The sequence below is a fragment of the Lynx rufus genome, unplaced genomic scaffold, assembly GCF_022079265.1.
Source record: "Lynx rufus isolate CCGP_SWC_20201006 ecotype Redwood Valley unplaced genomic scaffold, mLynRuf1.p SCAF_12, whole genome shotgun sequence".
NCBI lineage: Eukaryota > Metazoa > Chordata > Mammalia > Carnivora > Felidae > Lynx > Lynx rufus.
In genome coordinates, this window is record NW_025814826.1 from 2862855 (window position 1) to 2875055 (window position 12201).

The 12201-nt window shown below is 36.7% G+C and overlaps 1 protein-coding gene across 1 annotated transcript in view; it reads right to left on the bottom strand.

Moving 5' to 3' along the window:
* Positions 1 to 12201, bottom strand: part of PRKDC (protein kinase, DNA-activated, catalytic subunit) — a 205897-nt gene that overhangs the window by 162530 nt on the left and 31166 nt on the right. Inside the window, exon 22 of the mRNA XM_047073912.1 lies at positions 2060 to 2163. Within this exon, the coding sequence (XP_046929868.1) occupies positions 2060 to 2163 (104 nt within the window). The remainder of the gene's footprint in view (positions 1 to 2059; positions 2164 to 12201) is intronic.

Here is a 12201-nt window from a genome sequence, read left to right on the forward strand (position 1 = left end):
GAGCCTGCTGGTGATGCTCTCTCTCCCTCTCTGTGCCCCTCCCCTGCTCGCATCCTCTCTCTCTGTCTCAAAGTAAATAAACAAAACAAATAAACAAACAAAAAAAACCCCCACTGAAACCCATTACATGTTAAATGACATATTTTTAGGAAAAGTAATTACATTTTCCAAATAAAACAAAAAACCTCAGGAAGGTGACACTGTTTCACACTTGTGCAAATCTCTTTACTGTGTGTCTCACTAGGAAACAACTATAGTGATATGTTGTTAGGCCACACTTGTAAGATGGAGGAGTGTTTTCATAGTCTTTTTAGATAACAGCTTGATACAAATTGAACAAGTCAAAAATTTCTCCTTTTTTTTAAATTCTTTTAAGCTTATTTACTTTGAAAGAGGGAGAGAATGAGCAGAGGAGGGGCAGAGAGAGAGGGAAAGAGAGAGAGAGAATCCCAAGCAGTCTCTGCATGGTCAGCACAGAGCCTGATGCGGGGCTGGAAGTCATGAACCGTGAGATCATGACCTAGGCTGAAACCAAGAATCAGACGCTCAATCGACTGAGCCACCCAGACGTACCCCCCCCCCCCGCCGGTTATTTCTTAGTTACAATGTGGAATCTGAAACCTTACCAATGAATTTGATGTAGTCTGTTATATTAAAATCCACTGGTCTATCCTGCACTTCAAGTGGATTTTTTTACCTATGCATGACTTGGTAACATAATGTACTGGGTGATGTGAAAATACTGGTTTACTGGGTTATGCAGATCTTACAAATGTTGACACATTTCATTATATATGCAAAAAAATCACATTGGTTAATATCAACAATATTATCAGAAAACTCTTTAAGTATTAAAAAGCTGTCAAGTTCACGGTGACGGTTGCAAGTTTTCCAAAATTTAATTTTTGTTTAAAACCTTACAATTTTATCATTGGCAACAAATACTCTCAGATGTTTTCTTTGAAGTGACAGTCTCACTCTATTTTAGATAAAATCTCTGCCAAAACCGAACAGCCACAGTTTGTCAGTTGTTCTTTCAAGTAAAAATGGTGTTCCTGAAAAAGTGCCTACTTTAGCTCACAGCTCAAAACATCACAAAGTGCTTTTCCTAAAGACAACTGCCACACTGCACTATGCAACAGACTGCTTTATGCACACTTCCTGTTTCATCACACAGAACATTAAGAAGACATGTGTTCAAGGGTCAAGATTTAATAAAGTGCTTAGGAATGAACAGTGTTACCCATCATTACACCATAGTGCAAATGTCAATGAGTAAAAATAGCTTTGGCCTTGCACCCTGGAACCCACAGAGTCCTCACATCAAGAACCACTCTCCTAATGAGAAATTGTATATCTGTAAAGAAGTTTTATTTGTAAAACCAGAAATATGCTCAAGTAATTTTATTTTGTTTTATTTATATGTGATAAAAGAATTTAAATATTTTAGACAGCCATCTCCAGTTCTACGCAGTGTCTCAATCAAAAGCTGTCAAAAATAACGAGGTGGAGGAATTTACCCTAGAGCTTACATTATCAGTTCTAGACATTAAAAGTTTTTCAAATTTTAATTTTCACTCCATACCTAAAATAGGTATTTTCTCTATAGTCCCTTTTCTCTCTTTATTCTTTGTTTCCTATTACATTGTAAGCCACATCTCAAAAACCTAATCTCAAGAAATCATCACCAAAAAAACATAAACCCTGGCATCAATTAAACTTGACAAAATAATATATTTAAGGCCTAAATGAATCAATCTTACATATCCATAATATCAATATTATGATTGCTTACTGAAGATGATCCATATTACTTTCTTTCAGCCACTAAATATATTTGAAGGTAAAGAAAACAAGAAAACACGATCAAGACAATAAACCAGATAGTTAATATTTCTTACATTTTTATGGCTAAAAATACACTGAAACTATTTCTATACTGTTCTCTACTTTATAGATAAGAATAACTAACATTTTAAACAAAGATTTTTACTCTTCATAAGTTTAGAATCTGATCTCTCCATTGTTTAAGGTAAAGAATATACAAAGGATTTCTTACCAATGAAATGTTGTTTGTCTTTTTCAGATGCTTTAACACAACTTTATTAAATCCTTTCTGGGCAGCCCGAGAAAGTGCTGACACTTCCCAGTTCTTGGTCTCATCTATCAACAGTAAACAAAAATAAATTTCAAATAGCATCCACTCATTTATTTGATGCACACTAGGGAGTACACAGAATACTGCCAAATAGAGACATTAAAATCCTAATTTTAATTATGATTAAAATATTAAGTTTCTACAACAAAAATAATTAATAATGGTTGTCCTGGTTTTAAATATCATTGTCTACTAAAAGAAACATGGTTCCTTGAAGAAGTGGCTAACTCCAGACATTGGGTAGACCTATATTTATAAGAGGAGCCTGAATCACCTTTTTGGTTCTAGGAAGGAGCTGCTTGAAGCAGCCAATTCCCACTCCTTATATGGAAGCCAAATCTGGAACAATCTGAGCATAAAAATGAAAAACAAAGACAAAAGACTAGAGCCACTGGAAAAATAAGAATCCACAAGTTCCTACTAATATAAAGAAGTGAGAAAATGAAGTAACTTCTTACAATAGAATGCCAACTAGTATGATGGAATGATGGAGTCAGAAAATCACTATTTTACAACCATCACAGTAGTAAGAGATTCAGGAAGAATAATCGAGGGGTACTCGTGAGGAGCAAGACTATTTACAGTTGTGAAGTATCTCTCCATAAAATTTTTTTTAAAATGATTACAAACTTAGAGAAAATTCTGAAGTATGGAAAAAACACACTTTTCTTTCCTGAACCATTTAAGAGTAAGTTACCAGCCTGATGCCCCACTACTCCTCAATACTTTAGCTATGTTTGCTACAAGGACATTCTCCTACATGACAGTCATTGCAACTATCCAAATTAGGACATTCATCTTGAGACATGACCCACAATTAACCTTCAGCCCCACTCAGGTTCCAGCATTGAGCTTAATAATGTCTTTATTCAAAACCACATGTCATATTTAGCTGTCCTGTCTTTTTAGTAACCTCTAAACTGAAACAATTTAGTCTTCCTTTGAATTTAATGAACACTCAAAAAATTATATGCCAGGAATTTTGTATACTGTTCCTTTATTTGGATTTGTCTAATGTTTTCTCGTGATTCGATTCAGGGTACAGAAGCCAGTTATAACATTTTACCAATGCCTTTATTAACTACTGAGTTAAATAAATTCTTTGACACATGTACATTTTATTACCAGTGTAGAGCCCTAATTGTAAAGCTATAAAGTTATTTTTCATGAGTTCTGCAGATGCCCAGAAGATTGGCTGACAGAGCCAAGTAAGCTATCTTCGTTGGAAGACACCTCACAGGTGATTTAATCCCAGCACGTCTTTTCTTGGCTCCAGAAATGAAACCTAAACGACAACAGAACCTTACCTCTGCTTTGTCTAGTTTCCCTCTCTATAATTTTGTGCTTTTGGTTTGCTTATGCCCAAGAAGCAAGTCTCCATGGGTGGTAGCAATAACTAAGAATTTGTTTGCTGACCATTTGGTGACCTTTTGTGTACAGATGTTAGAGCTCTACTCTCTGATGGGCCAGAGATGAAAAGAGGATTTGTTTGTTTTTTGAGCTTAGACTAATTCAGAATTTTGTACAATGGGAACAAGAGCTCTTTGATATCTGAATTGGTCAATGTTTTACCTTACTATTGTGTCTCTGGAGCTAGGACTCAAATTGCAGATCTAAATTAAAGCACTATGCTCTCCATCTGTTGTTGTAGCGATGTGCCTGAACTGACAAAGGCCTCTACTTCTCCTAAAGTGCATAATATTCTCCTGTATCTGAAAGGTATTAATAGATTAGATTATAAAGTATCTTCAAGGAGCTCTGTTGGGCCTCGTACATATAAAATATAAAATGAATGTTCCTATAATTCTCTGAAAATGCTTTCAACGTTTACTATAATGCTTTAGATGCACCATACTAAAAAAAAAATCTTAGAGAAACTAAGGCAGAAACATTTCAGGAATCCATATTACATAACTAAGGCATATCTTTGTTAAATGAGGCAAGTTTAATAATTTTAAGTTTAATTTTATTTTTAACTTTTTTTTTTTTTTTATTTGAGAGAGAGCGCATGCGAGAGTGGGGAAGGGGCAGAGGGAGAATCTCAAGCAGGATCCATGCGGGGCTCAATCCCACAATCCTAGGATTATGGCGTGAGCCAAAATCAAGACTTGGATGCTTGGTTTAAATTTTAAACATGCCTTTTATCTATTAGTGTTAATTACAATACAAGTGTACATTACTGTACTTGGGCTTGTTATTCCCTATACTTATTCAGGCTTACTAAGCCAATGTGCTAACATACTTCTCATAACATTTTTTATTGCCATATAAGACACATAACATAAAATGTATTCTTTCAACCATTTTTATGTGTACATTTAAGTGGCACTAACTACATTCACAATGTTGCCTAATCATCACCACCATCTACCTCGAGAACTTTCTCATTATCACAAACAGTCCTATGTAAATTTTAAGTTATGAAAAACATTATAAATTTATGTACAACTAAACCTGAACCATGATTTGGACAAACTTTTTATTTCCCCAATACTTATGTTTTGTAGCATGACAGCAGCTGGAAGATAACTTCTAAGCTCTTTAGGCAACTTGAAACGTTGGACTGAGTGGATTAATAGAAAATCACTATACATGCAGATAATTACTCAGTAAAATAAAATCTGAAACGATGATCAGTCAGCACCACTTTTAAGTTTGTGTGCTTTTGTTTGTTTTTATAGGATATAACAAGAAAGGACCTTGGGGTCATGTTAATGAATGTGTATATGCTGCCAATTGGAGTTGTGTAGGGATGGACATGGCTGAAGACAATGGTGTCATGTGTGCTCACAAACTGAGTTTGAGAAGTCCGTGAGTATGGAAGACAATTCTCAATTATACACTCTGAGTTTTCTTGGTAAAAAAGAAATTTGTTTGGTAGTAAGTTATATTCGATAAGCTGTTGAAGCTACTGTAGAAGCAATACTGCAGAAATACAATTTGCGGTATGCTTCTCTCTTAAGGGCAGTTTTCTCACAAAGCACAGTCTTGGGCTTTTTGGTGTCTAGAACACTTTTCACAACTGGGTCTTAGTAAGACCCCACATATCTTTGCTTATGTGGGTTTGAACTAGTAATAGTTACCATAGTAAAAGCAAATACTATTTTTTTAAGACTTAACTGAATTGAAGATCATGTTAACATGCATACCACCTAAGATGTGTTACTTTGAAAAGTGATTTTATGAACTCCCTGAGACAGAACTGCTTCTTTAAGGTTGTGCTTATTTTTTTTCCCTTGCCTGAGGGCACAGAAAAAAAGTGTTTAATGTCCAAGAATTTACTACATATGTTTACTTCTTAGGCATTTTATGAATTCAGGTCTACATTCAGGTCTTTAATCGATTTTATTTTTGTGTATGGTGTAAGAAAATGATCCAGTTCCATTCTTTTACATGCAGTTCTCCAATTTTCCCAATAACATTTATCAAACAGACTGTCCTTTCCCCATTATATATTCTACCTCGAGCTTTGTCCTTCTTTCTCAAGATGGCTTTGGCCATTTGTGGTCTTTTGTGGTTCATACAAATTTTAGGATTATTTGTTCTAGCTCTGTGAAAGTGCCATTGGTATTTTGATAGGGATTGCACTGAATCTATAGATTGCTTTTAAAAGTATGGACATTTTAACAATACTAATTTTTCCAAACCATAAGCAGGGTACATCTTTCCATTTGCTTGTGTCATCTTTAATTTCTTTCATCAACGTCATATAGTTTTCAGAGTACAGGTCTTTCACCTCTGTGGTTAAGTTTACTCCAAAATATTTTACTCTTTTTGATTCAATTGTAAATGGAATTTTCTTAATTCCTCTGACAGTTCATTATTAGTATACAGAAATGCAACAGATTTCCATATATTAGTTTTAATCCTGCAACTTTAATGAATTTATTGATTTTTAAAAAATTTTTTTTAATGTTTATTTATTTTTGAGAGAGACAGAGACAGAATGTGAATGGGTTAGGGGCAGAGAGAGAGGGAGACACAGAATCCGAAGCAGGCTTCAGGCTCTGAGCTGTCAGCACAGAGCCCGACGTGGTACTTGAACTCACGAACTGTGACATCGTGACCTGAGCCAAAGTCGGATGCTCAACCGACTGAGCCACCAGGGGCCCAGAATTTATTTTTGTTTCTAGTGGCATCTTTAGGATTTTCTATCACACCATCTACAAATAGTGACAGTTTTGTTTTACTTCTTACCAATTTGGATGCCTTTTATTTTTAGATCTAATTGTTCTAGTTAGGACTTCAGTACTATGTTGAATAAAAGTGGTAAGAGTTGACATCCTCCTTGTCTTGTTGCTGATCTTAGAGGAAAAGCTTTCAGCTTTTCACCATTGAGTAGATTAGCTGTGACTTTGTCATATGCAGACTTTATTATGTTGCTATGTCTCTATGCCCACTTTCTTGAGATTTTTTTATCAAAAACAGATGAATTGTGTCCAATGTTTTTTCTATTATCTATTAAGATGATCTTATGATTTTTATCCTTTGTTTGGTTAATGGAGTGTATCACATTGATTGATCTGTGGATGGTGAACCATCCTTGCATCCCTGGAATAAATCCCATTTGATCCCTGTGTATGATCCTTTTAATGTATTTTGAATTCAGTTTGTTAATATTTTGATGAGGGTTTTGGTGTCTATGTTCATCACGGACACTGACCTGTAATTTCCTTCTTTTGTAGTGTCTTTGGTTGTGGTATCAGAGCAATGCTGGCCTTACAGAATCAATCTCAAAGCATTCCTTCTTCTTCAATTTTTGAAACAGTTTGAGGATAGGTATTAACTTTTCTTTAAAAGTGAGGTAGAATTCACCTGTGAAGCCATCTGGTCCCAGACATTTGTTTGTGAGGGGGGTTTTTGATTACCGATTCAATTTCATTACTAGTAATAGGTCTGTTCAGGTTTTCTAGTTTTTCCTAATTCAGCCTTGGATGATTGCAGGTTTCTCAAATTTTTTTAAAAAATTTTTTTAATGTTTATTTATTTTGGAGAGAGAGAGAGACAGAGAGAGACAGAATGCAAGCAGGGGAGGGGCAGAGAGAGGACACGCAGAATCCAAAGCAGGCTCCAGGCTCTGAGCTGTGAGCACAGAGCCCGTTGCAGGGCTCGAACCCACAGACCGTGACATCATGGCCTGAGCTGAAGTCGGACACTCAACCGACTGAGCCACCCAGGCACCTCAACATGTTTCTAGAATTCATCTATTTCTACTAGGTTGTCCAGTTATTGGCATATAATTATTTGTAGTAGTCTCTCATAATCCATTGTAAAATTTTTGTGGTATTAGTTACAGCTTCTCTTTTATTATGGATTTGATTTGGGCTCTTAATGAGTCTAGCTAAAGATTTATCTTTTTTCTTTTTTTTTTAAAGTGTCCAAAGAACCAGCTCTGTTTCATTGATTTTTTTTTTTTTTTTGGTCTGTTCCAGTTATTTCTGGTCTGATCCTTATCCCTTTCGCTAACTTTGTGCTTTGCTTTTCTCTTTCTAGTTCCTTTAGGTGTAGGTTAGATTGTTTGAGATTATCCTTGTATTCTGAGGCTGGCCTATGTTGCTATAAATTTCCCTCTTAGAACTGTTTTTATTGTGTCCCACAGACTTTGGAATGTTGTATTTCCATTTTCATTTGTCTCAAAGTATATTTTTTTAATTTTCTCTTTGCTTTCTTTATGGACTCATTAGTTGTTTAGGAGCATGTTGTTTAGCCTCCACGTGTTTGTCTATTCCAATTCTTTTTCCTTGCAATTGAGTTCTAGTTTTGTACTATTGTGGTAAGAAAAGATGCTTGATACAACTTCAGTCTTCTTACCTTTACTGAGATTTGTTTTGTGGCCTAACACGTGATCTGTCCTAAAGAATGTCTTAGAGAATACTCCACACGCACTTGAAAAGAACACATATTCTGCTGGTTTTGGATGGAATGTTCTGTACATATCTGTTAAGTCCATCTGGCCCAGTGTGTCACTGAAGGCCACTGTTTCCTTTCTGATTTTCTATCTAAACAATTTATCTATTGATGTAAGTAGGGTGTTAAAGTAAATCCCCTAGTATTATTATTTCTCCTTTTGTCTGTAAATATTTGCTTTACATATTTAGGTGCTCATATACTGAGTGCACAGATACTTTCAACTACTATGTGCCTTTATTGAATTGATCCCTTTATCATTATCCAGTTAGCCTGTCTCTTGTTATAGTCTTTATTTTTAAGACTATTGTGCCTCACATAAAAGAGACAAAAAGTAAAAATTTTTAAAAATATAATTAAAACAAAGTTTATTTTGTCTGAAATAAGTACTGCTACCCTGGCTTTTTTTCTTCTTCATTTCCATTTGCATAGAATATCTTCCATTCCTTCACTTTCAGTCTGTATGTGTCTTTTTGTCTTCTGGTCTGACATGAGTCATTACCGGCAGCATATTAATGGGTCTTAATTTAGTTTTTTAATCCATTCACCCTTTGTCTTTTGATTGGAGCATTTAGTCCATTTACATTTAATTATTGATAGGTATGCACTTATTGCCATTTTATTCATTGTTTTCTAGTTGTGTTTTAGTTCTTCTTGTTCCATTCCTCTTCTCTTGTTCTCCTCCCTTGTGATTTGATGACTTTCTTTAGTGTTATATTTGGATTCTTTTCTCTTTATTTTTTACATATCTATTACAGGGTTTTGAATTCTGGTTACCATGAGTTTCATATATAATACCCTACATATACAGCATTCTATTTTAAGTTAATCATTACTGAAATCTGAACATATTCTAAAAGTGCCATATTTTTACTCCCCCAACATGTTTTATCTTTCTTTTGCGTACCCCTTAACTAATTATTGTAGATATCACTGATTTTACTTTTGTTTTTTAACCTACATATAAACTTTAAAAGCAATTAATCCACTATCTTCACTATGTATTTACCTTGATCAGGAAGATTTATACTTTTTATATTTTTTTGTTACTAATTAATACCCTTTCTTTCCAGCTTAAAGAAGTCTCTTTTATAAGGCCTGTTTAATGGTGATGAACTCCTTTAGTTTGGGACACTCTCTCTCCTTTAATTCTGAATGATAACTTTGCTGGGAAGAGTGCTCTTGATTTTAGGTTTTTTTTCCCCTTTCATCACTTTGAATATATCATGCCACTCTTCTGGCCTGCAAAGTTTCTGCTGAAAAATCAGCTCAGAGCCTTATGGGGCTTTCCTTGTATATAATTAGTTGCTTTTCTTTTGCTGCTTTTAGATTTTATCTTTATTTTTTGCCATTCTAATTATGTGGCTTGATATGGACCTCTTTGGGTTCATGTTGTTTGGAACTCTCTGTGCTTCCTGTACCTGGATATCCGTTTCCTTCCCCCGGTTAGGAGAGTACTCAGCCATTATTTATTCAAGTAAAATTTCTGCCCTTTTGTCTACTTCTTCTGGACTCCCATAATGCCAATGATAGTATGCATGATGTTGTCCCAAAGGGCCCTTAATCTATTCTAATTGTAAAAATTCATTTTTCTTTTTCCTGTTTCATTTGGGTAACTTCCACCACTCTGTCTTCCAGTCACTGATCCATTCTTCTGTATCATCTAATCTGCTGGCTCTGAAGCCCAGCTGTGATTGTTCTAGGTACACTGGTGGTGGGGCTGCCCCCACTGGGCAGAAGCTGATGGGTGGGGGGCAGTCCTGGCTGAGGCTGCCCACAGGATGTGGTGGAGTTGCATCTGCTTAGGGTGGGATCAAGGCCACCAGCCAGTACAGCAGAGTGGGAGCCATTTTGGAATGGTGCCTGCTGAGGTGGGTAGGTCGCACAAAGGTGGTTTGCAGGGAACACCGGGGTGGCGTGAGTGTTGCAAGACAGACAAGGTGTCAGACCCGGCATCCATCTATTCCCAGAGAAAGTTACTAACAGCACTGCCCCTCTGGCACACTCTAAAATCAGTCAATAAATCTCCCTCATATGTGGCCCAGGTGCTTTTCAAACTGTTGCCTCCTTGTTTAGTCTCAGAGTGAGTAAGTTTCTGCATAGGCCCTTTAAGAGTACAGTCTTGGGGTACCTGGGTGGCTCAGTCAGCTAAGCGCCCAACTTTGGCTCAGGTCATGATCTTATGGTTTGTGGTTGGACGCCCACGTTGGACTCTGCTGACAGCTCAGGGCCTGGAGCCTGCTTCAGATTCTGTGTCTCCCTCTCTCTCTGCCCCTCCCCTGTTCACGCTCTTTCTCTCCCTCTCAAAAATAAAAATAAACATTAAGAAAAAAAAAAAAGGAGAAAGCAGGCAAAAACCTCTTTGATCTTGCCCGCAGCAATTTCTTACTCAACATGTCTCTGGAGGCAAGGGAAACAAAAGCAAAAATGAACTACTGGGACCTCATCAAAATAAAAAGCTTCTGCACAGCAAAGGAAACAATCAGCAAAACTAAAAGGCAACTGATGGAATGGGAGAAGATAATTGCAAATGACATATCAGATAAAGGGTTAGTATCCAAAATCTACAAAGAACTTATCAAACTCAACACCCATAAAACAAGTAATCCAGTGAAGAAATGGGCAAAAGACATAGACACTTCTCCAAAGAAGACATCCAGATGGCCAACCGACACATGAAAAAAGGCTCCACATCACTCATCATCAGGGAAATACAAATCAAAACCACAATGAGATACCACCTTACGCCTGTCAGAATGGCTAACATTAACTCAGGGAACAACAGAGGTTGGCGAGGATGCGGAGAAAGAGGATCTCTTTTGCATTGTTGGTGGGATGCAAGCTGGTGCAGCCACTCTGGAAAACAGTATGGAGGGCCTTCAAAAAAACTAAAAATAGAACTACCCTACGACCCAGCAATTGCACTACTAGGCATTTATCCAAGGGATACAGGTGTGCTGTTTCGAAGGGACACATGCACCCCCAAGTTTATAGCAGCACTATCGACAATAGCCAAAGTATGGAAAGAGCCCAAATGTCCATCGATGGATGAATGGATAAAGAAGCTGTGGTCTATATATACAATGGAGTATTACTCAGCAATCAAAAAGAATGAAATCTTGCCACTTGCAACTACATGGATGGAACTGGAGGGTATTATGCTAAGTGAAATTAGTCAGAGAAAAACATAATCATATGACTTCACTCATATGAGGACTTTAAGATACAAAACAGATGAACATAAGGGAAGGGAAACAAAAATAATATAAAAACAGGGAGGGGGACAGAACAAGAGACTCATAAATATGGAGAACAAACTGAGGATTGCTGGAGGGGTTGTGGGGGGGGGATGGGCTAAATGGGTAAGGGGCATTAAGGAATCTACTGAAATCATTGCTTCACTGTATACTAACTAATCTGGATGTAAATTTTAAAAAATAAAAAATAAAGTTAAATCAAAAAAAAAAAAAAAAAAGAATGCAGTCTTGGTTTCCCATAGCCCTCTAGCTCTTCCAGAATTAAGTCTCACTGGTTTTCAAAGCCTTATGTTATGGGGCTCATCTTCCTGATACAGGTCCCCAATGTGGCCTGAATCCTTCACTCCTCCATGCCTGTGATAACCCTCCTGCTGTGGGTCACTGCACTAGGGGTAAGGATCTCCACAGTCTGCATCTCTGCCCTTTCTATGTGTCTCAATGTGGCTTTTTCTTGATCTTTAGCCATAAAAGAGCTCTTTTGTTAGTCTCAGGTCATTGTGAGCAAGAGTTGCTCTATATGTAGTTGTAGCCTTCGTGTGTTCACAGAAGGAGGTGTGCTCAGGATTCTCCTACTCTACTGTCTTGATCCTCCCATGATTATCTTTTTTTGCTGATCCAAATTATCCCCAATTTTGCCTGTAACATTTCTCTATCATTCTTTGAACATCTTCTTAATTTCCTGATGTCTCAGAAAATATAACATTCTAGGTTCATCTTGTATTTTCCCTGTCCCAGGCTGGAGCCAGTCATCTCTCCAAGGAGTTCTGGTTCCTTTCAATGTAAAATGACATTTAGAAACCATGATCTGGGCACGAGGTTTGTTCATTACTATTAGGTTTGTTCATCACTATTCCAAAGCAGGCCCTTTCAATGGACTGA